Source organism: Urtica dioica, chromosome 7 (genome assembly GCF_054948205.1).
Source record: "Urtica dioica subsp. dioica isolate 48M chromosome 7, U.dioica_male_clone48M_v1_H2, whole genome shotgun sequence".
Classification (NCBI taxonomy): domain Eukaryota; kingdom Viridiplantae; phylum Streptophyta; class Magnoliopsida; order Rosales; family Urticaceae; genus Urtica; species Urtica dioica.
In genome coordinates this window covers 29257335-29281449 of record NC_142762.1, presented here as the reverse complement: position 1 = coordinate 29281449, position 24115 = coordinate 29257335, and the positions used below count along the sequence as shown (strand labels likewise).

The window sequence follows — 24115 nt, the reverse complement described above, 5'->3', positions numbered from 1 at the left end:
CTCTCACTAAGTGAACAATCTTCACTCGTGTTCCACATATACCATTTTAGATTAAGCTATCCAGGCATGAATCAATCATCGACCATGTTTTAGTTCACCGCATGAACTTGGATGCCCAGCATGCGATTCAGTTTAATACAGATACTACAGATTGATGAATGTTTGATAAATATTTTATATGAAATAACCGTTTTCAATTCAAATAGATAATGAATGTCGAACTTTATTTTATTAATAATTTCAGCGAGAATTACAAATAAAATCTTCTCGTGGACAAGAATTCCTAACACTATTTGTACACCTTAGGCTTTTTTATGAGCTTCATTTATTGAGGAGGACATGTTTTGGTTGAATAGGTCTCCATCCAGCTCGCGAAATGCCCGTCTTCCTTGATCCATAATAAGCAAAGTAGTTGAAGAGATGGTAATTCACTAAGCTTGGTCTTTCACATATTGTTTCAGCTCGCAGCGAGACAAGTGAGCTGAGCCCTCGGCAAGTGGGATTACCTCGACAACTCGGGCTAAGTTTTAGAAAATTCAATAATCATGAGTAGACTAGGCCCATAGCTTAGTTTAAGGGCCGAGTTCCGCACAATTAGTCCATAAATTTGAGATTTTAAGGACCAATAGTCCTTTTGAAGAGATGACAAATCCTACACTAAAGTAAGCCCCCCTTTACAGCATATATGAAACGGTTAATTAACTAAAATTTGGTAGCTGGTGTAGGATTTCATCTGGACAAGATCGCCTCATTTGAACTAATTATTTTCTCTTTCGATCGATATGTGTGTTGCTGATTGAGTTGAGTAAAAGATGCGAATAAAATAATTATATCAAATCGGGCTGATTTAGGAAGTCCAAGCTAGACAATTTTAGATTTTTAATTTATAAAATTATGAGCTCTATGATTAACAATGACATGTATCAGTTGAACTCGATGAAGATATTCCTTGAATTTTACGCAACCTAAGAATTTGTAAGTCAGTTTCGCGAATCTAGAATTTTGTGCCAAATGCTATATAATAGACGCCTATAACACTTAAAAGAGTCGTTGCGAGAATATTTTGACACTGTCGATCATTTTGAATTCCTAAGTCTCTCTCTCTCTCTCTCTCTCTCTCTCTCTCTCTCTCTCTCTCTATATATATATATATATATATATATATTGAAATCTCTTTGAATGACTTTGGATTTCCTTATATTTTCTTTGAGTTTCTTAGAATTTCTCGAAATTGCTTCAAAATAATTTGAGTATCTTTTAATCTACTTTCAAGTTTCTTTGAGCAAACGAATAATTTATGGGGTATGTTAGTGGCTTTGTTAAATTTAGTGTTCATATCTTGTAGCCCGGTCAAGGCCTCGGTTGTTGATTTTTTAAAAATTTTGTCATCATTTTTGGATGAGTTCACGTTGCGATTGCGTTATTGGAATGAGAGGACGTCTCGGTAGGTCCATATTGAAATATTGTTGAATAAGGACTCGAATGGTTCAGTGTGAGCTTAGTGGAATGCTTAACTCTAGATTTCGTGGTCACTTTGGTGTGCACTTGAGTTTTCAGTCCCTTGAGGTGTGGGCTAAGCGGAGCCATGTTCATTTTATTGAGGAGGTCGGAGCTCATATCCCGAATCGAGCTGGAAGTATGGCTTGGAGGGCCTTCCCAAACTAAAGTGAAAATGATTGGAGGACGACAATAGAATATACATAGGGTATGTGTTCTTCCCCTTAAACTAATTCTTCAATGCTCTTGGTCAAGCCTACATTTTGCCCGCTAAGGCGATCTTCGTTCTAGGATTGGATTGCAACCAGTTTTTCAAGTTAGATCGCAAGGGCTTAATTAGACTTTTCTTGTTGAGTTGCCTTCAACAAGAGGGCGTCTAACATATACCCTCTAAAGAAATTACCTAGTTTGGTTCAACTCCTCGAGCGGCGTTTGCTGCAACAAACATGGAAAAATTAAGTGCAACATGCCCACCATTAATATATATACATATATATATATATATATATAATTTAATGAAAACAATTTCTTTCATGGAAAATTTAATAGTATTCCACAAAAGGCGTCAAATTGTCGACGTGAAAATTCACTTTAAACACTCCCGAGATTTTAGTACTGAAGCCCGATTTAGATTTAGTTTTTGGGCCTCAAACTATCCTTTTATGGATTTGCTCTCCCTCAATTATGACAAGTATGTAAAAACAATTGTTAGTTGACAACAACAACAATAATAATAACAATAATAATAACAATAACAATAATAATAATAATAATAACAATAACAATAACAATAACAATAACAATAACAATAACAATAACAATAACAATAACAATAATAATAATAATAATAATAATAATAATAATAATAATAATAATGTGATGACCCGACTTTTCGCACCGTCTTACTTATCTTACTTTTTAAAACTTTAGAAAATTTGAGGTAATATTTTTTTTAAACATAACTTGAGATGCAAATTTGAAAACTCACAACTTAATAATAAAACGCTTAATTCATAACTCGATAAAATAAATAACTCAAACGTAGCAATTGCATAAACAAGAATTTAAACTCCAAATACGATTGTAGATAACCCCATAATAAAATCGTAACCTTTTTCGAAATTGAAAGGATCTTAAAATACGTAACTTAAACAATGAAAAATAAAACCTTGGGTTTGGATTATTTAAAAACTGAAAGCAAAGCGGAAGTTTTTAATTTTCGTAAACGGCAACCATAACCTAATCCTCTCGATATCGTCGCCGCTGGTCCACCATTCTCATTTGTTCAAATGTTGTTTACCTACAACACTGATGTATATACATAGAGTGAGCTAACGCTCAGGGAGAATAACTATAACTCACAAAACATAAGTAGATATACATAGGATGAGCTAACTTCAGCGAGCATAACTATAACTCAAAAAACACAAGCAAATATAAATAGAATGAGCTAACTTCAGCGAGCATAACTATAACTCAAAAACATAAATAATAAAAATGCATGAACCGGTTTTTAGTGTTAAAGCTAAACCGTGACATAAGATACCCTATTATAAGTCTATCATATTTTAATTCGGGGGTCCCCTAGAGTAGTCGTACTAATTTTCAGTGCATACTTTGGATACGAAGATATGGGGTCGCAAGGCTTCATATTTCGGCTCGAGAAATTTCCCCATTTGTGCCCATAAGTCGGCTCGAGAAATTCTTTGTAAGACCTCCATAGCTCGAGGCGGTACGACTCTCTTACTTATCTTGTCACTTGATTATTTTTGTTACATACATGAATGACATATAAAAAAAATATATTCATAATAAACATATATGATAACATAACTAGAAATAAGAACATGTTATAAATATTCTAATTTACAACGTATCATCACATAACACAATATAACCTATCATATCATCAACTCGACATATCATAACATTTCACATACTAAACTCTCATATCGTATCATATCATAACATTTCACATACTAAACTCTCATATGTTAAATTCCACAAGATTATGCCATAAGTTCGAGATAAGACGAAGTCGTACACCAATAATACGTTAATTTTTTTTTTAGATTACAAATTAACATTTTAATTAGAAAAATTAGTTGAACTAAACCACCTGAAACGTTGAAATTGTAATCTAGCCAACGTGTCGTCCAAATTTTTACTCTAGCCAAAAATGATGACGTGTCTTAATTATGTAAGATGTTAATTACTATAATATCCTCTACTAGAATTTGCTTACAAAACTTGTAGCCCACGTTTGATTAACCAAAATTTTCGAAGTTAATACACGTGTATATATTTAGAATTTTTTTAAAAAAAATATATTTGGCAAAGTTTGTTATTGAGCGTTTTCTTATTTCTTTCTAATTTTTTGTTAATCTCCGCTGCTTTGTTAATTTCTGTTAATTATGGTAAATTTACATATGTACAGGTAGAGGTCGATGGTGTTATCAATTTATATTTCTTTCCTTTCCTTTAATACGCATTTAATACGGTGTTATTCACAAGCCGATCAAATTTTCAATACGAATTTTCGAAGTTAATACACATGTATATATTTAGAATTAAAAAAAATTATATATTTGGCAAAGTTGGTTATTGAGCGTTTATTTCTTTCTAATTTTTTGTTAATCTCCGCTGCTTTGTTAATTTCAGTTAATTTCCGTTTATTTTACGCACGATAAACTTCGGCTGGCTGAAACGTTGGCTAGTATTTGGTTTCTATGATTTATGTTACATAAAGGTATTTTCGATATTTTCTAACCGTTTATTTTTGTAAATAGCTAGATTAAAAAATTTTACCAAACGCTGGCTATATTCTTAAAATCATGTTTGAAATTGGCTACGTTGTTAGATTAACCTTTTAATTATTTTGTGAATACCTAAGAAAATAAGTTTTTAAGATCGTAACAAAAAACTATTAGTCGTCGATGACTATAAACGTGATTTTTAGTTGCGAATAGCTTTCATGGATAAGAGAAAGAGAACAATCTAATTACTACTAGATTTTATGAATGAAAATTGGATGACGAGTGACATATATCCACTCATAAACCTAACAAACTAAGATAAGATAAGTATACATAAATAAAGTCTACTAACTACATGACCAGATAAAATAATTATTTGTACGTAAAAAAGTTACCTCTGTAATAATGGTAAATCTAGCCAAGAACATGGAATTTGTAAAAAACTTTTTAAAAATATTATTGACAAAAATCAATTTTGAAAAATTAAGAAAACATGTGTGTAAATAAAAGAGATATAAACCTGAACTAATAAAGATTCAAGGAAAAATTATCACACACACACCATCATTCTTTTAATGGAGTTATGTGATTATATCATTTATTAATAGTGAGTTATAATTTTCTATGTGTTTATTTTGCTAATTTGACACGGATGTACTTTTAAATATGATGTATCCTTTAGTCTAAAAAAAATTGTTTCAATATTGAATAGTTAACTATTCTTAATATAATTGTTGTTGATAATAAAAACAGATTAAGTGTTTTGGTAAAATTAATACGAGCATGACAAATATTGAAATATTTAAATTTTTTAGTGTTGATAAGAAAAAAGTATATATGACTAATTGTTGAAATATAAATAATAAATATTATTCATCTTAATTATTTTTTTTTACTCAAGTACTGCTTTTTGTGGTTTAATTTTGCGATGACGGTATACCACACCGCCTGTGATACCACTAGAGTAAATCATACTGAGTATTACAAAAAGGAAATTAGAGGTGCGGCACAAGGACAATAAGCGAAATTTAATCCTTGCGTAGGACGCGTGAGGTGCATGCACTGCAATGAAAAAATAATTTTTAGGTTCAAGATTAATTTGGTAGAAATAAATATAAGTATAAGATTGTGAGAGCTAATATGGCCATTTTAGAGTCCCATCTCTTATTTTAAGATTAATTACTACTTGTGTTTAGGGTGCCATCTCTTTTTTTTTTCCTTAGAAAAAAAACATTGTTCATTGAACAGTGTTTTGTAAGTAAAGGTCATACATCAACTTTATATATATATATAATTATAAAACAATTTTGTCGGTTCAAATTGTAACTGCATTTTTATTTATATATATATATATATAATAATAATAATAATAATAAGTCTTATATTTTTTAAGAGTTATTTGCGACAAAAATACTTAAACTTTCCGATTTGTTACAATATAATATATATATATAAAGTAATTTTGTCGGTTCAAATTGTAACAACGCTTTTATTTATAGAATAATAATAATAATAATTGTTATATTTTTTAAGAGTTATTTGCGGCAAAATACTTGAAGTTTTCAATTTTTTACAGTATAATACTCAATGTTAAAAAGTTACGGCTAAAATCACTAATGTCGATTAAATGTGTCATCGTAACGACTTTGGCCATTCTAATGATATTGAACGGTCAGGATTGAATGAAGTTAGTAAAAATAATTTACAAAATGATTTTTAAAAAATAAGTAATACAAAAATAATGTATCAAAATCTGAGAAAACAAAATAAAACAATTAAAATAGGTAAATGCATTAAAAATATCGAGAAAAACAAAAAACTAAACACGTTCGACAGAAAAGCCCCAATTGAAACCAAAACACCATACCCTAAATTTTGAAATTACTAATGGACGAGCATGAACGAGGCGGTGATGGCGAAGATTTCGACACGGAAGAAGAAGAATATCGCTAAGACGAAGGTCTTGACATGGAGCCGAACTCGACTGAATTAAAAAAAATGGTGGTATGTGGTCAACAAAATATGCAACGAAGGTCTTATTGGTGAAGACGAGTCAGGCAGCGTATAGTCTGAGAGTGACCTCGATAGTTTGTGTAGCGACAAGGAGGATCAATGCACAAGGAAGAGCTGGAGATAATACAACCCTTAGTCAACACGTGACGACTTCAAACCGAAACGCGGGATAGTGCTTCCGTCTATCGATCATCTTCGACATGTTCTGAGAGAGGTTTTCATTAAACAAGATAGAGAGTTTTTGTACTAGCTAACGACCAGATCAGAGTATGAGCTAGATGCAAAAGGTTGGATTGTAAATGGATTCTCTATGCACGAGTTCAGAGTTCGGATCGAAAGTCGGTGAGAATTAATACTCTCGTAGATGTACACAACTGTGGAATTGTGTCGACAATAGACGTGAATAACACATGGTTAGCTAAGCACTTCCTTGAGCAGTTTCAGCTTAATCTACACATGGAGTTTCAAAGCTTTAGAGAAATGTGTATGTCAACGAAATATAGCAACATGACGAGTCCAACATTCTATCGGGCAAGGAAGAAGGCAAAAGAGACTCTCGAGGGTTCAGTACGTGATCAATTTTCCGTTCTGGAAGACTATTGCAAGAGCTGACCTTGACTATCCCAGGTACGACAACTCTTCTCAAAACATCCATGCTTAGTGATGGACCACGCATATTTGAGAGGGTTTACATCTGCTACAAGGCATACAGAGAAAGCTTTAACAGCGGTGTCAATCTTTGTTAGCCTTTGCTGGTTGTTTTCTAAAACGATATTGCAAAGGCATACCATAGCCGCCTGTAGGAACCAAGATTGAATTCTATATTACCACCCGAAGAACATATTCTACCAGAAAGACCGAAGAAAAAAAGAAACAAAAGTAACGACGAGCCAAGGCCTGATTTTGGATCACTACTTGAACATGCGACAAAAGTGTCCAAACAAGGGCAACTCAACCATTGCAAAGTGCAAACAGACGGGTCATTGTCATAAACCAGTTGTTGTGTAGGTTCAATACAGAGTCCTTACCCGTAATTAGAAGTCTTGTGCTTCTCATCTACTAACCAGTATTTATTTAACTTTGCATATCACATCACCAAAGAAACGTGGACGACCCAAAAAACTAATCCTTGCCTTGAAACAGTGAAAAAACACCAAAGAAGAGAGAGACGAGATGCTGCTCAGACTTAGATTTGAACCTATTTTGATGATGTTTTTAATTTTTTTTGGTTTTGTAATGAACTTGGCTTTTTAATATGATTTGGTGACGTAATGAAGTTGTTTTGCTCAGGTTTTGGAACTGTTTTTTGAAGTTGTTTTGGTGATGTAATGAACCTGTTTTAAACTTGTTTGAGTCATTTCAGTTTGTGTCATTTTAGTTTAAATTGAAGAACAATCTGAAACTCTTTTCATTGAACACAACAATAAAAATCAGTTCAAGATTACAAGTACAATACCCCATAACTCAATTGCATTATAAATATATTGAACGCAACATCTACATCCCATTAGAAATAAATTGCAGCAAACAACACAATGCACAATACTAAAACTGTGAAATCCCAAATTTTAAGCTTAATTAAAAGGCTAAAATATTTGTGTTCGAGTGACATTAGTATTTTTTTTAGTAAAGTAGTATTGAATGATTTATTTATGTGGTAGTTTTTGAAGTTTTAGTTTTTATGTGTGCTTTTTGGTGTGTTTTTTAATTTTAATATTATCTTTAGATTACAAGTTATGGATATATATTGTATTTAAGTTATATATTATAACTAAGTTATGTATATATTATATATATATTTTTTTAATTAATCTGTTAAGTTATTAGATGTAAGTATCATATATATGAGTATGTAATATATTATATCATATAATATAATATTATACTAAAAGTTATAAGTTAAGTAAGTATAGTAGTCATGAGCGTTTAAGGTTAGGATATACATATACTCATATCATAATAATAATAATAATAATAACAATAATAATAATAATAATAATAATAATAATAATAATAATAATAATAATAATAATAATAATAAAAATATGAGTAGGACTAGGTTTGGGTTTTTAGGGTATAATCAAGCCCTATTTATAAACATCTCGTCCTTTTATTTTTCACGCCTCTTCTCTGCTCTCTCTCCCATTCCTCTCATTGTTTTAAAATTCGTAGCTCTAAATAGGTATGTTTTTATTTCTATGTGGTTTGGATTCATTGAAAACGGTTTCTTAAAACGCTTGCCGTGGTTTCAAAAATCATTATTCTGCATCGATTCTTTTCGGAAAAGTTAGACTTTTTAAATGTCTTCTATCTAAACCTTTAATCGAAAAATATTTTTATGAAATACAAAATATTTTCCGATTATTTTCATATCAGTGCGCAGACCTGATTATCTAGTCTGACCTATTTCCGATTTTCAGACTTTAAAACGTTTACTGTGGATTCAAAAATTATGTTTTTGCATTGATTCTTTCTGGAAAAGCTAGATTTAAATGTCTTCTATCTAAATCCTTAATCGAAAAATATTTTTATGAAATACATAATATTTTCCGATTATTTTCAAATCAGTGCGCAGACCTGATTCGCTGGTCTAACCTATTTCCGATTTTCAGACTTTACAACATTTACTGTGGATTCAAAAATTATGTTTTTGCTTTGATTCTTTTTGGAAACACTAGTTTTACATGTTTCTTTTTAAAAACTATAATCGAAAAATATTTGCATGCTATTTTATGAATTTATTACGATCAGTGCCCAGACTTGTTTTCGCCTTTGTTATTTTTACAACAAAACGTCCTGTTTATATATCTACAAAAATTTTTTTACCTAATTTTTGTACACGACCTAGATCTATATGTTTTTGGTTTTTAGTCCAAATTATAGAATTTTCGGATGCACACAAAATATAATTGGAATAAATTCCAAACAGTGTGCAAAATCGTTCTAAAACAGTTTTTGATTTTTAAAAAGATTCAATATTGCTTTCTTTAAATTTTATTTATTTTTTAAATAATCTGAGCATATTTTGTATGTGTCTCTGAAGTAAGAAGTTTTCCAAATTTTATTTTTTTTACAGTAATTTTTATAGATTTATTTTTCAAAAAAAAATATTTTATCGACCCCAAGGGTACTTTCGTAGTTTTACACCTTCAGCCGACATTTTGAAATTTCCAGAACTTGAGTTGTCTTTAGAACTTCTTCAATAGAAGCTTAATAATATTTTCCATCGATTAGGTTCTGAGTCGCGTAGCTTTTCCGACACGTCTAGTTTTCCCAAGCCGTTCTCGACCAACGGTCGTAATTTCCGAAGCGAAGGTGAGAATAATATCACTGCAACAAGGATTAGTTCAAAAATATATTAAGTATTATGTGATCTGAAGTATTTATGTATTGTGTGAATTTATGTGTGTGTGATTGTTCGTAATGTGCTTGATATGATATGATATGACGATACGTGATTTATGTTATCTTATGCTGTGTATTAGAATATCTATAGCACGTCTTATTTTTCTAGCTATCTTATCATGTATGTTTATATCTTATGTCGCTCGTGCATTTAACGTAATAAACACGGTTAATAAGTTAAGTAAGCAAGAGAGTCGTACCGCCTCGAACTACAGAGGTAACTAGAGGAATTTCTCGAGCCGAACTACGGGCTCAAATAGAGAGTTCCTCATATGTTTATGTATGTGACGGGACGTTCTATGGGAGGTCGCAACCCCATGGTTCGTTTCAAAGTGTACACTGAAATCGGTACGGCTACTCTAGGGAACCCCCGCACTAAAATACGATAGACTTTTAATAGGGTATCTCATGTCACAGTTTAAATTAAAATACTAATAAATGCTCCATGCTTTTCTAGTGCTTATGTTTTGTGAATTATTGTTATTCTCGCTGAGCGTTAGCTCATCTATGTATATCCGTTCGTGTTGTAGGTAAACAACATATGAACAAGTGAGGAGGGTTGATTAGCAGTGGCGATAGTGAGAGGGTAGGGTTATGGTTGCCGTTTTTGAAAATAAAAGACTTCCGCTTTGCTTTCAGTTTTTCAATAATCCAAACCCAAGGTTTTATTTTTCATGGTTTAAGTTATGTTTTTCAATTCCATTAAAGGTTACGACTTTATTTATGGTATTTATTTACAAAGGTATTTTTGGGTTTTAAGTTCGATTATGCAACTTTGTTTGTTTTTTTTTAGTTCATCAAGTTTTTAAATGAAAATTTATTTTTAGGTCACGAGTTTTCAAACTTTATATTTTAAGTTATGTTTTTTTTTTAAATTTACCTCAAATTTTCTAAAGTTTTAAAAAATAAGATAAGTAAGACGGTCTAAAAAGTCGGGTCGTCACAAAAACAATGATTCTCAGCCTCCGAACCCGATGACCAAGTGCATCGATCTCCAACTCCAAATGGTTCACTCTTTTGAGTAATCCAGGAATGATCTCTTTGCCCTTGCACAAATTTCAGGATCAACCCATTGAAAAAAACGTACAACCCATCATCCTGAAAAATCCGAACAAAATTAAAAAACGAAATCAAAATCAATATTAACCGAAATCCAAAATCAATACGCTTACCCTCACGACGTGACATTTTCTAAATCTCCTTCCAGGATTAGCGTTGGTCCAAGACGTCTTCTCAACAGAAGCTACGCCGCAGTTACAAAAATATTCGCCTGAAAACTTGCTCGTTGTTGGCGCATGGAGATGGTGATTCGTCTGTGCTGAAGAAGAGAATTCCTTTTTCATTTGAATCGAGCGGCTCTCGTGCTATGAAGATGAATCACTTGATTTTGGGGCTTTTTCAATTTTATTTCCTCATCGATTTGGGGCTTCCTCGATTTGAGGATTTATGAGTTTATGGATTTATGAAAATAGTGGCATTTAATATAAGAACCAAAATATAAATAAAGAGTTAATATAATATCATAAATTGATTTTAAACTTATTGTAAATGGATTTTAAAAAAAGAAACGATTAAATTGTTTAAGAAACAATCTCGATTTTACACGTGTTTTCCCATCCAGTAACAACAATCAAAGTAGTTACGGTGACACACTTAATCAACATCAATGATTTTACCCATAACTTTTAACATTCAGTATTAAATTGTAACAGAACGAAAAATTTGAGTATTTTTGCCTTCAATTTCTCATTTTTTAACTATGTATATTACTTTTTTTTTTTCACTTGCTTCGCTCTAAAAAAAACATCTATTGAAGTTTTTATTGTCAAATCTTTTAAATGTTTTTTTAAATTATTTTTTTTCAAAACTCACACCCACACCATTGCCAAAAATATCAATTTTCAAAATTTAAATTTTCATTATGCATAAAAGTTTATACATAATTTTTCAAAATCTCACTCATTTTATGAAATCCTGCATTTTTCATTATGTATATATAAAAGTTCGATTGTTTATGAATTAACGCATATTATGTATCTTTTTATGTGATTTATTGAATTTATCTTATCTTCTATTTCTACGCCACTATGTAATGATGAAATTCTTAATTTTTTGATACTGCTCAAATCAATTATATATATATTTGTACATGTAACCGTTTTTACGTCCCCCATTGTGATGTGGTCATATTTTTGTCCCCTTTTGTAGTGATAATAATTTGTCCCCCAATTTTGACGATACTAATCGATTTCTTATAGCCACTGTTATATATGTATACGTATGATTAGAGAAATTTCATTAATTGGGCTTAATAAGTCATTAAATATCAAGATTAGACCCTAATGTTTAAAAATATCTGAATATGGACTTTTGACCCAAAATCGGACAAAATCGAAACTGAACACATACAATATCGTACGATGTCGTACAATGTTGTACGATGAAATTCAACGTGAAATCCTCAAAATCGAAACTGAACACATACCCAAATTCCTAAAAAAAAAAAAGTTTAGGGCAACCAAAATCGAAACTGAACACATACCCAAATTCCTAATCCTAGCGCAACCAATTCGAACATGAAAAAGAATTGTGATGAAAATCATTTGAAAATGAGAGAAAAATATGGATTTTTTGAATCAAGGGTATTTTTGTCCGATTTTGGGTCAAAAGTCCATATTCAGATATTTTTAAACATTAGGGTCTAATCTTGATATTTAATGACTTATTAAGCCCAATTAATGAAATTTCTCTATGATTATACATGTGTAGTATCATTTTTGCCTAAAAAATGACTTTTCTTTATTTATTTGTATTTTATTGCTCGTTTGAAATGCGAAGAAGAGACTTTTTTGAAAAATTATTAAGAATCCATACTAGATTACCTCGTAGACGTCAATTTTTTCTTCGAAAATTCCAGTCTGTCCAATCAAGATTATCTACTCATATTTTGGCGAGTGATCCTAAACCCGAAAACAGGATCGCTCCTAAACTAGATAGATGCCACCAAGTTGCGACGCCTACAAGCTCAATGTCGATGCATCAATAATTCCAAAATCTTCAAATTGCATTGGTGTCAGGGCCTTGTTTCGCAACTCTTCTGGTTTGGTAATGGTTGCCTTGGCCTAAAGTCTTCCGGGCTAATTCACGATCAAAGAAGCTGAAGCTCTCGATCTCGCTCTCTGCCTCGGCTTATTGATGATGTTGGACTTCGTACTCCATTAATGCAAATTTGTTTGGGCCCAAACTGATCAGTTTGATCCAGGCCCATAGATTGATCTCGAGTCCCAGCCTACGACACATAGTGGGTTCAACTTAGTTCTTTGGCTCAGCTCATTAGCTTAGTCCTCCGGCTTAGCTCGTGAGTTTAGCTCTCTGGCTCAACTCGTCAGCTTACTCTTCGGCTCAGCTTAGCTCTCCGGCTCAGCTCATTAGCTTAGCTCTCAGTCTCAGCTCGTCATCGAACTGTTTCAAAGAGCTCATAGAATCTCAAAGATCGAGGACCAGTCAAGCACTACTCTCAATCGCTTCGTCAATTTTGAATCGTGCCACATACGTGTCACGAGCTGAGAGGAGAAGACCTATTCAACAATAACGTGCCCCCAAAATCAGCGGAGCTCACCAACTTCTCACGAGGTATATAAATAGAGACATCCATTTAAAGATCTGGAGGGAGATAAAAGAATTCCACCTGCCATTTTCTTAAGCTCTCTATTCATTTTTCCTATGTTCTTCATAATTTTTTTTTTTTTATTGAAAATCCTTATTTAATATTTAATGAAAAAGCCACGAGCCATTCTTTTTATAATAAGCCTTTATTTATTTCAATAATATTAATAAAGAAAATCGATCTTGTAACATAAGTTTGAGGCTCATTTATAAATTCAAATCGACCATTTTTCATAACGAATTGTCGAGACTGTTTCGAGGTGAATTTTCGGTCCAACACTTATCATGAGCTTTTAAAGTGTTTTTGCCTAACCACTTTGTGAAGTTAAATGTTAAGACGGGGTTCAAGCTCTCGATAAACACCGTAGTTCAAAATGAGTATGGTTCTATTTTATCGGATGTACCTAGTTTATTATCTAATTTCTAAGAGTAAAGTTGTCATACTAAGAGGTCAATATGATTTGCAACTTAAGCTCTTTTCATAGATTATAAAACTCATTTGATTGGAGGATAACACTCTTTCGATAGAGTTTATAATTTTAAAAAAAAAAACATTATGCTTAATAATAGATTTCTATTTCTAAAAAAAAAGAGACTTGAACTATTTTATTAATATTTAAATAATCAAGCTAAAATTTTAATTAAAAATATGCAACCATTTCTTGTTCAACATTTATGCAACTTCGAAATAAAAATCGAACACTACGTATTATTTTTGTTACGAATATAAAATTAAATTTCTAAAATATAATAAGACAAAGAATATGCCGTTACCATAATTCCAATGTTCTTTCTTCCCCCTTTCTCTATCGCGGACATCAATAATAAATAGTAAAAACTTTATTATACAAAAACTTAAATTCGATAACTCATTCTACACAAAAACAAGAACCATTTCGTTTTCAGGTACTTCCTTATCCATCTTTTTGTTTTCTTTTCTAAATTCCCGATTTCAGGAATTTTTATTATTGTCTTCTTCTTGGTTACGAAGCAATTGCGATTTTTGGGGTTGGTGAAATTCGAACTGATTGCTCGGCTTTTTCAAAAGGTGGTCGGTTCTGCTCTCTCTCTCTCTAACATTTTCGTAGGCGGTTTGCTAATGCTTTTCTTGGTTTTTTGTTTTTTAATTTTGGTTTTCCTGTTGTGAAAGAAACCCATAGATTTCAATTTGTTTGGTACTTTGCATGCTTTGGTGCTCTTTCGCTGAATTGAGTACTATTCGAAGTGTATTTTATGTTTTTTTTAAGTTGAGTTTAGTTTTTCACGCTTTATGTTTTTTATGGGTTTCATGTTTTTTTTTTTTGGGGGAGTTAGTATAAATATATAATAATCGACCATGAGTTTTTAGTCTGTATATTTTTCCTCTGTACAGTAGGGACATATATTTTCTCATGGATCCTAGTGATCTCTAAATCGTCATTTTCAATACAGTCGGTATGTTATATGTAACTGATTTTGTGATGGTTGTAAATGACTTTGGCTAGGTAATCTAACGAGTTTGATTAGCCGAACAACTTATCACAGAAATAAGGTTTTATCATCATTATTATTAAGCTTGCAATGTGGGGTCCGATAAACAGTTCTTGTGCTAAGATATCATGTTGGTTGGTTGATGAAATTATTAACAAATAAAAAAAGTTGTAATATCTGTTTGAAAGTAAATGTTTCGAATGCATATCAGCTTATTTACGGTATGGGTTTGTTATCAGGGCTTAGTTGACTGTGCTCGCAGTGGTGACTTTGTAGCATCGTTTGGTTTTGTATAGGATAACCTGAAATCAGAGTCTGATGGGAACTAATAGGCATTCTGGGTTTCTGGATTCCCTTAACATGGAGAATTTTAGGACAATCTTACCGAACACATATCCTTATCCACACGAGCATTCACGGCACGCCATTATAGCAGTTGTTGTGGGTTGCCTATTCTTCATTTCGTCCGACAACATTCACACGCTCATAGAGAAATTGGACAACAATATCAAATGGTGGTCTATGTATGGCTGTCTTCTCGGGTTCTTCTATTTTTTCTCGTCCCCATTTATTGGAAAGACTATCAAGCCGAGTTACTCAAATTTTAGTAGATGGTAGGGAATTTTTTTTTTTCTTTCTGTGTACATGGACTCTTTAATTTTTAAATACCTTGGGGTTTAATTGACTTTCAAGAAATTACGCAGGTACATTGGCTGGATTTTAATAGCAGCGTTGTACCATCTGCCTAGTTTTCAGTCAATGGGAGTGGATATGAGAATGAACCTTTCTCTCTTCCTGACCATTTATGTCTCTTCCATTTTGTTTCTCATTGTCTTCCACATCATATTTCTTGGCCTTTGGTACCTTGGTCTTGTTTCACGCGTTGCCGGAAAGACGCCAGAGATATGGACTATTTTTCAAAACTGCGCTGTAAGGACTTCCTATTGTTTTTCTGTTTCCAAAGTTTGTTTTTCTGCGGCTTTGGAGATTCGTGTCGAATTTCATTGTGTGGTTATTGACATGGTTCTTTTTTGTCGGTGTAGGTCCTTAGTATAGCATGCTGTGTGTTTTATAGTCATTGTGGCAACCGGGCTATTTGGAGACAGAGACCGCTTGAGCGCAGAAACTCTAATTGGTTCTCTTTTTGGAAGAAAGAAGAGAGAAACACGTGGCTCGCTAAATTCATCAAAGTGAATGAATTGAAAGACCAGGTCTGCTCATCCTGGTTTGCACCAGTTGGCTCTGCGAGTGATTATCCGCTTCTGTCCAAGTGGGTTATTTACGGCGAGGTACGTATATATTCATAATAAGCTGGTATTATCATCTTCTTTTCATGTTGTTTATGCGACACTGTGTGACTTGTTTTATTTTTCATGGTCTCAGCTAGCATGTAATGGGTCGTGTGATGGTTCTTCAGATGAGATCTCTCCTATATACTCGTTATGGGCAACATTTATCGGCCTTTACATTGCTAATTATGTTGTGGAAAGGTCAACGGGGTAAGTAATATCTTCTATTTATTTCCGACACACGCGCATAAACTGGTCAAGATTCCATTTGAACCGAGTCTTTGTGTTTCTCTGTGATGATCCTCTATAGGTGGGCTCTTACGCACCCTTTATCTGTTGAAGAATATGAGAAGTTGAAGAAGAAGCAATTGAAGCCTGCCTTTTTAGACATGGTCCCGTGGTATTCAGGGTATGTATATATATTCTTTTAGCCATCTTGCTTTCTTTTCCTTACTGAGGAACCAAACCAACCTCTAGTATAGCTTAGTTTAACCATTTTTTTTTTCCTTGCCAACATTGATATGTAACAGAACGTCAGCTGATTTATTCAAGACTATGTTTGACCTCCTTGTATCAGTAACCGTCTTTGTCGGCCGTTTTGACATGAGAATGATGCAGGTAAAGTCTTCTATTCTAAAGTATACTTATCTCTCACTTACGTGCTTAAATCGTGATTATGTAATGCCAGTAATGAATATCTTACCTTTTTTTCTGTTCCTGCTGTCAGGCAGCGATGAGCAGGGCTCACGATGGAGCTTCACAAGGGGACCTTTTATACAAGCAATTCAATGACAAAGACGACCTCTGGTTTGACTTCATGGCTGATACAGGCGATGGTGGGAACTCATCCTATGCAGTGGCTCGACTACTGGCTCAGCCTTCCATCAGTGTTAACAACGACGACGCACAGCTTAATCTGCCTCGGGGAGACTTGCTGCTTATCGGAGGAGATCTCGCGTAAGTTGAGAGCTGTAACTCTGACATTATTTTGTGAAGATTCCAATATTTGAATGTATTCGTTTCTGGAATTATATATATATATATATATATATATATAGGTTGTGTGAGTCGCCTATTATATTGGTTATCGAATAAGCAATTTATTTGCCCTGTAAGCGTATTCAGTTGTGTCATGTTTAATTTATTATCTATTCCGAAATATCAAATAGGTACCCAAATCCGTCGTCCTTTACATATGAAAAGCGTTTCTTTTGTCCTTTTGAGTACGCTCTCCAGCCTCCTCCGTGGTATAAAGAAGAGCACATTGCTGTAAACAAGCCGGAGTTACCTCCGGGCGTGTCTGATTTGAAAAATTATGACGGCCCTCAGTGTTTTGTTATCCCTGGAAACCATGGTTGGTCTTTTTTTTTTTTTATAAATAATTATTTTTTCCCTTGTTACTAGAGACAAATCGCTTTGAGTCTAACGTGTTTAATGCATGTGACAGATTGGTTTGACGGGCTTCATACCTTTATGAGGTATATTTGCCACAAAAGCTGGTTGGGTGGATGGTTTATGCCTCAAAAGAAAAGTTATTTTGCCTTGCAGCTCCCAAAAGGATGGTGGGTATTTGGTCTTGATTTGGCACTTCATGGAGATATTGATGTGTACCAATTCAAATTTTTTTCTGAGCTAATAAAAGAAAAGGTACTTCCTCTTCTTTTCTCTGTTTCCCAAACATGTTTTTTTAGTAATTTCTTTTAAGCTCATATTGTCATGTATGGTCAAGGTCGGAGAAGATGACTCTGTGATCATTATGACACATGAACCAAATTGGATTCTTGATTGGTATTGGAGTGACGTTTCTGGAAAGAACGTCTCTCATCTGACCCGCGATTATTTGAAAGGAAGGTGTAAGCTTCGGATAGCCGGGGATTTGCATCATTATATGCGACATTCGGTCGTGAAATCGGACGGCCCAGTTCATGTACATCATTTGCTCGTGAATGGCTGCGGTGGGGCATTTTTACATCCCACTCACGTCTTCGCTAATTTCAAGAATTTATACGGAGCTTCGTATGATTGCAAGGCCGCTTACCCTTCATTTGAAGATTCGAGCAGGGTAATGTTTGGATATTCTTATTTTTTTTTTTTACCTGCATCGTAGATTATTTTATTTGTTTAAAAAATGGAATAATATTTTGTGTCTTGCCCTCACGCAGATTGCACTTGGTAATATATTGAAGTTCCGAAAGAAGAACTGGCAGTTCGATTTTATTGGTGGCATCATATACTTTGTGCTGGTTTTTTCCATGTTTCCACAGGTTAGTGCAGTATGATTTTTTTTTTTTTTTTTTTTTTTTTTTTTATATGTGAGCTCATGCATTTTCTATCTTGCTTTTACTTCTAAGCCCATTTCTCTGAATTTCCCTCTTTTTAAATTATGTTACATATAACTCTTCGTTGTTTCATGGTCATCGAGTGTATAACATTGTCTTTTTCTCATTTCATAGTGTAAGCTTGATCATATCTTGCGAGGCAACTCATTTTCTGGTCAACTCGGGAGTTTCTTTGTGACGGTGTGGAATGCATTTATATACATGCTGGAGCGCTCTTATGTATCACTAGTGGGTTCTCTGGCGCTGCTAATCGCAGCCATCGTGTTTGTTCCGTCCAAAGTTTCACGGAAGAAAAGAGCAATGATCGGCATCGTTCATGTCTTGGCACATCTAGCCTCGGCTCTGTTTCTCATGTTGCTTTTGGAGCTGGGGCTCGAGATGTGTATCAGGCACAACCTACTAGCAACATCAGGTCAGCTTTAAATAATCGAGGACCGGTTCAAATGTTTGATATAGTTGAATCATCGGTAACTGAATCTTGGTGTATCCTGTCTGATTTCCAGGCTATCACACTCTGTATCAGTGGTACCAAACCGTAGAGAACGAACACTTTCCGGACCCAACTGGACTTCGAGCTCGTATACAACAATGGACTTTTGGTCTATACCCAGCCTGTATCAAGTATCTTATGTCTGCATTCGATGTTCCAGAGGTACAAAAAAATCTGTTGGAATCCTTTCTTACTTTTAATTTAATTTTACAGTTTTTAGCGTAAATAGTCCCTTAACTAGTTTGCAGGTGACATTTTGGTCTCGATGCTATTTAAATTCGTAAATAAGTATTTAGTTTTCGGATTTCATTGAAAATTCTTAATATTATTTTATAAAGAAACATTAAAACACAATCTTACTCCCAACAATCCAAAAACGTTAAAAAAAAATTTATTTAGTGTTTTTAGGGTAAGATTTTGTTTGTTTGTAAAACTGTCAAGTTAAATAAGTTGGCAATATCTTTTAAGTTTCTTAGGTTATAGATATTATTAAAAAAAATTAATGTTCTTTAGGAATGGACTAAAATGCTACAAGTATCAATAGTGAGGATCATTTTGTCACATAATTTCATAAGAGACCAAAATACGAATCGCGTAATAGCTCAGAAATTATTTACGCAAAAAACCCAAATTTTTATTTTTCTTAGATCACATAAAAACAAAAAAAAAAAACATTATGATAATTAGGTAATGGCGGTGACAAGAAGCACGATATGCAAAAACGGGATGGAATCGATGTCAAGAGGCGGGGCTGCAATATACTATGCCTCAGTGTTCCTCTATTTCTGGGTCTTCTCGACGCCGGTGGTCTCCTTGGTATTCGGAAGCTACTTGTACATTTGCATCAACTGGCTTCACATCCACTTTGACGAAGCCTTTTCGTCGCTCCGAATCGCAAATTACAAGTCGTTCACTCGCTTCCACCTCACCAAAGACGGCGATCTCGAGGTCTTTACTCTTGCTGTCGACAAGGTAAGCAAGTGCCAACAAATTGCCATCGTTTTCTTTTTTCATCTTTTAATTTTCGGGGAATCAATGTTTATGTTCGAGGATAAATATATACTTATTTTGACGCAACTTCTCATCACCATTTACTCAATATTGTTTTTTTACATTAATTATTTTCCTTGGTAAAATGGGGTTTTAAATGAAGTGAACCTGGTGAGAATGGTGTAGGTTCCGAAGGAATGGAAGCTGGATCCATCTTGGGACGCGGAGCCGAAGCAGGCTCAGCAAATGAGCCACCGAAGAGAATTTCCGAGCAAATGGAGCGCGGATTCTTCTCAGCAGGATCCGATACAAACTGTTAAGATTGTTGACCATTTTGTTATAAAGCAAACCGAGGATCCAGTCGCCGCTGCTAGTGACGGGCCAGTTTCTCACTGACCCCTCGCCAATCAAATTCGCAACTTAGTGTAGTGCAGTCCAGTTTAGTTAGCTCACCAAATGGGTGGTATATATAAAAAAAAAAAGGGAACCATATGATTTTATAAATTTAGACTTTAATGAAAATCAATCTAAGCATGGTTAGAAACCTGGAAATCGACATGAATATTAACAAAGTTACATTTTGTGCATTTACAATGATATCATTGCGATTTTTTAAATGCTGATATCATACGTTTGGAATGAAACTTGGTGCTATTTCTTCTCTTTTTTTTTTCGTTTCTTTCTCATTGGTGATATTAAACCTATTCCCGAGATCTTAAGAGGGGAAGGAGGCAAAACTAATGAAACTTGTTATATACATTATTTTGAAATTAGGAATTAATTTTGGATAATATAAGTCTCAAATGATGTTCCAATCAGTGCATCTCTTACGTCGTCCCAGTTCTCCACTTGTTGGGATAAAGGGGCTGTGTGTATCCTCACTTGTCTACTATTCAGTTCTTTGTGTGGTAACCTTAGGAATTCTTGAACCTCGTCGAGTTTCTGCATAACATCATAAAAATCTCAAGCCAGTAACTGTGGCAAAAAAACAGGGGAGAGAGAGAGAGAGAGAGAGAGAGAGATTCATAATAGCAAGTTTGTGAACGAATATTTACCGTTCTGTTGTTAATAACATCTTCATAGTAAAGAACAATGTGGCGAGTGGTGTTGAAGTATTCTATTACTCTATTGCTTGTCTCGTTTGATTCCCTTAGTTCGTTAATCATGAGAGTGGTGTTTATCCTCGGCTTGTATTTTGCAAGCACTTGAGCCTGAGAGTGAGAGAAGTTCCAAAAAAGAAGAAAACAAGTTATGACATGTTACGTACTTGCATGCAATGCATGTACTAATATTGGAGTAAATAAATAGGCACAAGACAAGACAAGGAGAGACCTCAAAATGTGAATGTACATGAGACTTGTGCGTTCCATTGAGTAGTTTGGCATCTTTGTCAAAGGAGTTGGCGAGTACAGAAATCATTCTTCGCAGTAAATTTCGTCTGAAAAGGAATATCACTGACACTCCTCTTCTCTTGAAATACTCCACAATCTCTCTGCGATTTGCCAATAAACCCTGTATACCACCAAACATAAAGATCCATGCGAATATATCCTAAAGGAAATAATACTAGACAAGGGAAACTCTAGAATAGAATCAGCTTATGTGAACAATCTCGTTAGTTGAATAATGTGTGGCTTATTGAATAATCATAGGGGAAAATACTGGTGATTTGAGATATTAATAAAGGTGTTCATATATCAAATTTCATACGTGCAATACAACGCATCATATTCCCTAAGACAGCAATAACTAATGTGGACCTTATGCATGTTAGAAGAGGAAAATTGGATTAAACTTTACAATAAAGATTATTGATTAGAATGAGGCAATTAATTTCAAAGGAAAAAAAGACCCTTTCTTTGATACAACCTGTTAAAGTACCCCACATTTTTTTTTTTTTTGTTTTTTTTTTTTTTTTTCTGTGTCTTGGAATATAGTTTAGTATAAATTCTCTAAATGTGGTAACATTCAATTTACATGGCTGGAATTTCTTTTGGATATGTACTCAATTTTAAATGGCTGAAAGTGTAATCCATTTTAGTCTAGATTCTATAACTTGGAATTGGAAGCCAACACTTTATATGAAGTTAATCAATTACCTGATTTAGCATCCATTTGAATCCAACAGCAGAAGAGCAGTGATTCTTGGAAGCACTAGAGAGCCAGTCAAGATTGTAGAGTTTGTCCATGGTGCTAAGAATAGCAGAAACGTTGACTCTCCTTTCCCTCACAGAAAATATCTCACCGTTCGAACTTACGTTCGTGTGGCTATTCAACAATGTCTCAAACCACCCACTCCCTGATCTTTGCATCGACAATATCGCAAAATATCTCACACCATTGCATGCACATTCTCCCCTGGAAAAAAAAAACCATAAATGTACATATATCCAACTAAAAAAATTAATCCCATATTTTTTATCAATCATTTAATGAACTAGTAATTGATACTGTAAAACAAAAGCATACAAAATTATCAATATCTCGTTTGAAAATGTTAATGATTATATAAAATCTCTAATTGGAAAAAAAAAAAAAAATTCCTCGGAGGTGAACCCATGCTTTTAATAATAGTAAACGAATAAATAGTGTTACGTACCTGGTGAAAGTTTGAGGTTTTGGATAGTGAATGTATTCGAGTTCGGATTGTTGGAGATGATCATCATAATGATTGGGTGAAGAATGAGGAGGACAAGAGTGTTGGTGATCGACCTTGTTGATGATGTTATTATCAACAAACTTGCCCATTATTGCGTTGTCGTTTTCGTTTTTGTTGTCGTTGCGACCCACTTGCTTCATACACATTGAGCAAATGTAAACACCACAAACCATCGCGAACAACAAAACCACCATCCTCGACGTCATTGCTGGTTTCTTCGGAGCCTTGATCACCAGTGTATCCTACAACGAATAATAAAATAAAATTGATTGTCATATAAAAGAGTTTCATAATAAAAATACTGCTATTAGATATCTAAGAACGTAATTACAGTGTATTGTTCCATCGGATAACCCCCATCTAAAGAAACAGGGATATTATATATATATATATATATATATATATATATATATATATATATATAGATATATATAAGTGGATGTCACGTTGGTGTGTCATACTCATAGTCAGTGCAATGAGAGAGAAATCCAAGGCTAAAGAAGTGGTCAGACAAGTGTTTTCGTTTATTGAAAAAATCATATGATGGAGTTATTACATATATATAAACATGGTTGTTGAGTGGTGGTTGTTAGATATATATATTCGATATGCGTCCAAAAGTCGTATTGAAATCAGAAAATTTAGTATTCATTTTAATCGGTACGTCGGAAAAAGACCTTAATAAAGGCAAATAGAAAAATGAAGAACGTTTTGAAAAGGAATGAGAACTTCTTTAAGATGGGAAATATTACCTTCTTCATGAAACATATATTTTCAGTCATTTCCTTTGATACAGAGGAAGACAGTGATTGAACGTGACAATTGATCAGCGACTATTCTTTCTCTCTCTACTACTCTAATAGAGACAATGAAGAAAATAAATGATATATAATTATTTGTTTTGTGAATACGATATACAAATATTATAATGTTGTGTATGTTCTTGGTATTGAGCTTTTCCTCGTGAAGGTCGAGGGCATTTATACCACCATGCTCTCTGTCTCCAATTCTTGAAAAATCTCCTTATTTTTTGTAATATTATAACTAACTTGTTGCATTTCTGAAGAAAAAAAAAAAAAAACTTGTTGCATCAATATTATAAAACTATAAGCATTAAATCTCCAGCTCTGTTTTCAATATTTTCACACAGTGCGATTCTCAAAGAGTTCATTATCCATCGTGATCTCAAAACATGTTAGAGAATCTAAACATAAATAGAGAAGGAACTTGATGTACGTAAATGCAATTAAACAAAAACTAGTGTCGCATTTATCGCTGCTGTGGTGCAGTGGTAATTAGAGACATCTATGAAGTTTGAACACAGATTTCAACGCTTATAGTTGATAAATAATTTAGATTATCTCGCCTTGGTGATAACTTGAACTTTAAGCCCCGTATCCACATTTTCTGTTTCACTTTGTATTTTTGGATGATCGATATGAGTTTCAGGTTGTTTGCTTTTAATTTTGATATGGTCTTTTAAGAAATTTTCCTCGAGATGTGATTCAGCTCTATTGGCGTATAAACTAACCTTAGATGTA

At 33.5% G+C, this 24115-nt stretch overlaps 2 protein-coding genes across 4 annotated transcripts; one reads left to right on the top strand and one right to left on the bottom strand.

Moving 5' to 3' along the window:
- Positions 1–14310: 14310 nt before the first annotated feature.
- LOC149390699 (uncharacterized) lies at positions 14311–20576 on the top strand. 2 transcript variants are annotated; one of them, XM_089619197.1, is made up of 16 exons: positions 14311–14385; positions 15104–15421; positions 15512–15737; positions 15851–16096; positions 16191–16306; positions 16407–16505; positions 16627–16714; positions 16824–17053; positions 17266–17450; positions 17544–17743; positions 17826–18158; positions 18259–18360; positions 18550–18847; positions 18939–19087; positions 19613–19897; positions 20102–20576. In XM_089619197.1, exons 2-16 carry the CDS (start codon positions 15126–15128, stop codon positions 20309–20311), a joined length of 3063 nt encoding a protein of 1020 aa, XP_089475323.1. In that variant the 5' UTR covers positions 14311–14385; positions 15104–15125; the 3' UTR covers positions 20312–20576. The 2 variants fall into 2 exon arrangements, with proteins under 2 accessions (XP_089475323.1, XP_089475322.1); XM_089619196.1 differs by having other exon boundaries at positions 15047–15421.
- A 102-nt stretch (positions 20577–20678) lies between these two features.
- On the bottom strand, positions 20679–23432 carry LOC149390698 (uncharacterized). Of its 2 annotated transcripts, none has more exons than XM_089619198.1 (6): positions 23327–23432; positions 22515–22816; positions 22015–22273; positions 21248–21427; positions 20971–21126; positions 20679–20857 (listed from the first exon to the last, which is right to left on the bottom strand). In XM_089619198.1, exons 1-6 carry the CDS (start codon positions 23354–23356, stop codon positions 20693–20695), a joined length of 1092 nt encoding a protein of 363 aa, XP_089475324.1. In that variant the 5' UTR covers positions 23357–23432; the 3' UTR covers positions 20679–20692. The 2 variants fall into 2 exon arrangements, with proteins under 2 accessions (XP_089475324.1, XP_089475325.1); XM_089619199.1 differs by lacking the exon at positions 23327–23432 and adding an exon at positions 22906–22978.
- Between the last annotated feature and the right edge of the window lie 683 nt (positions 23433–24115).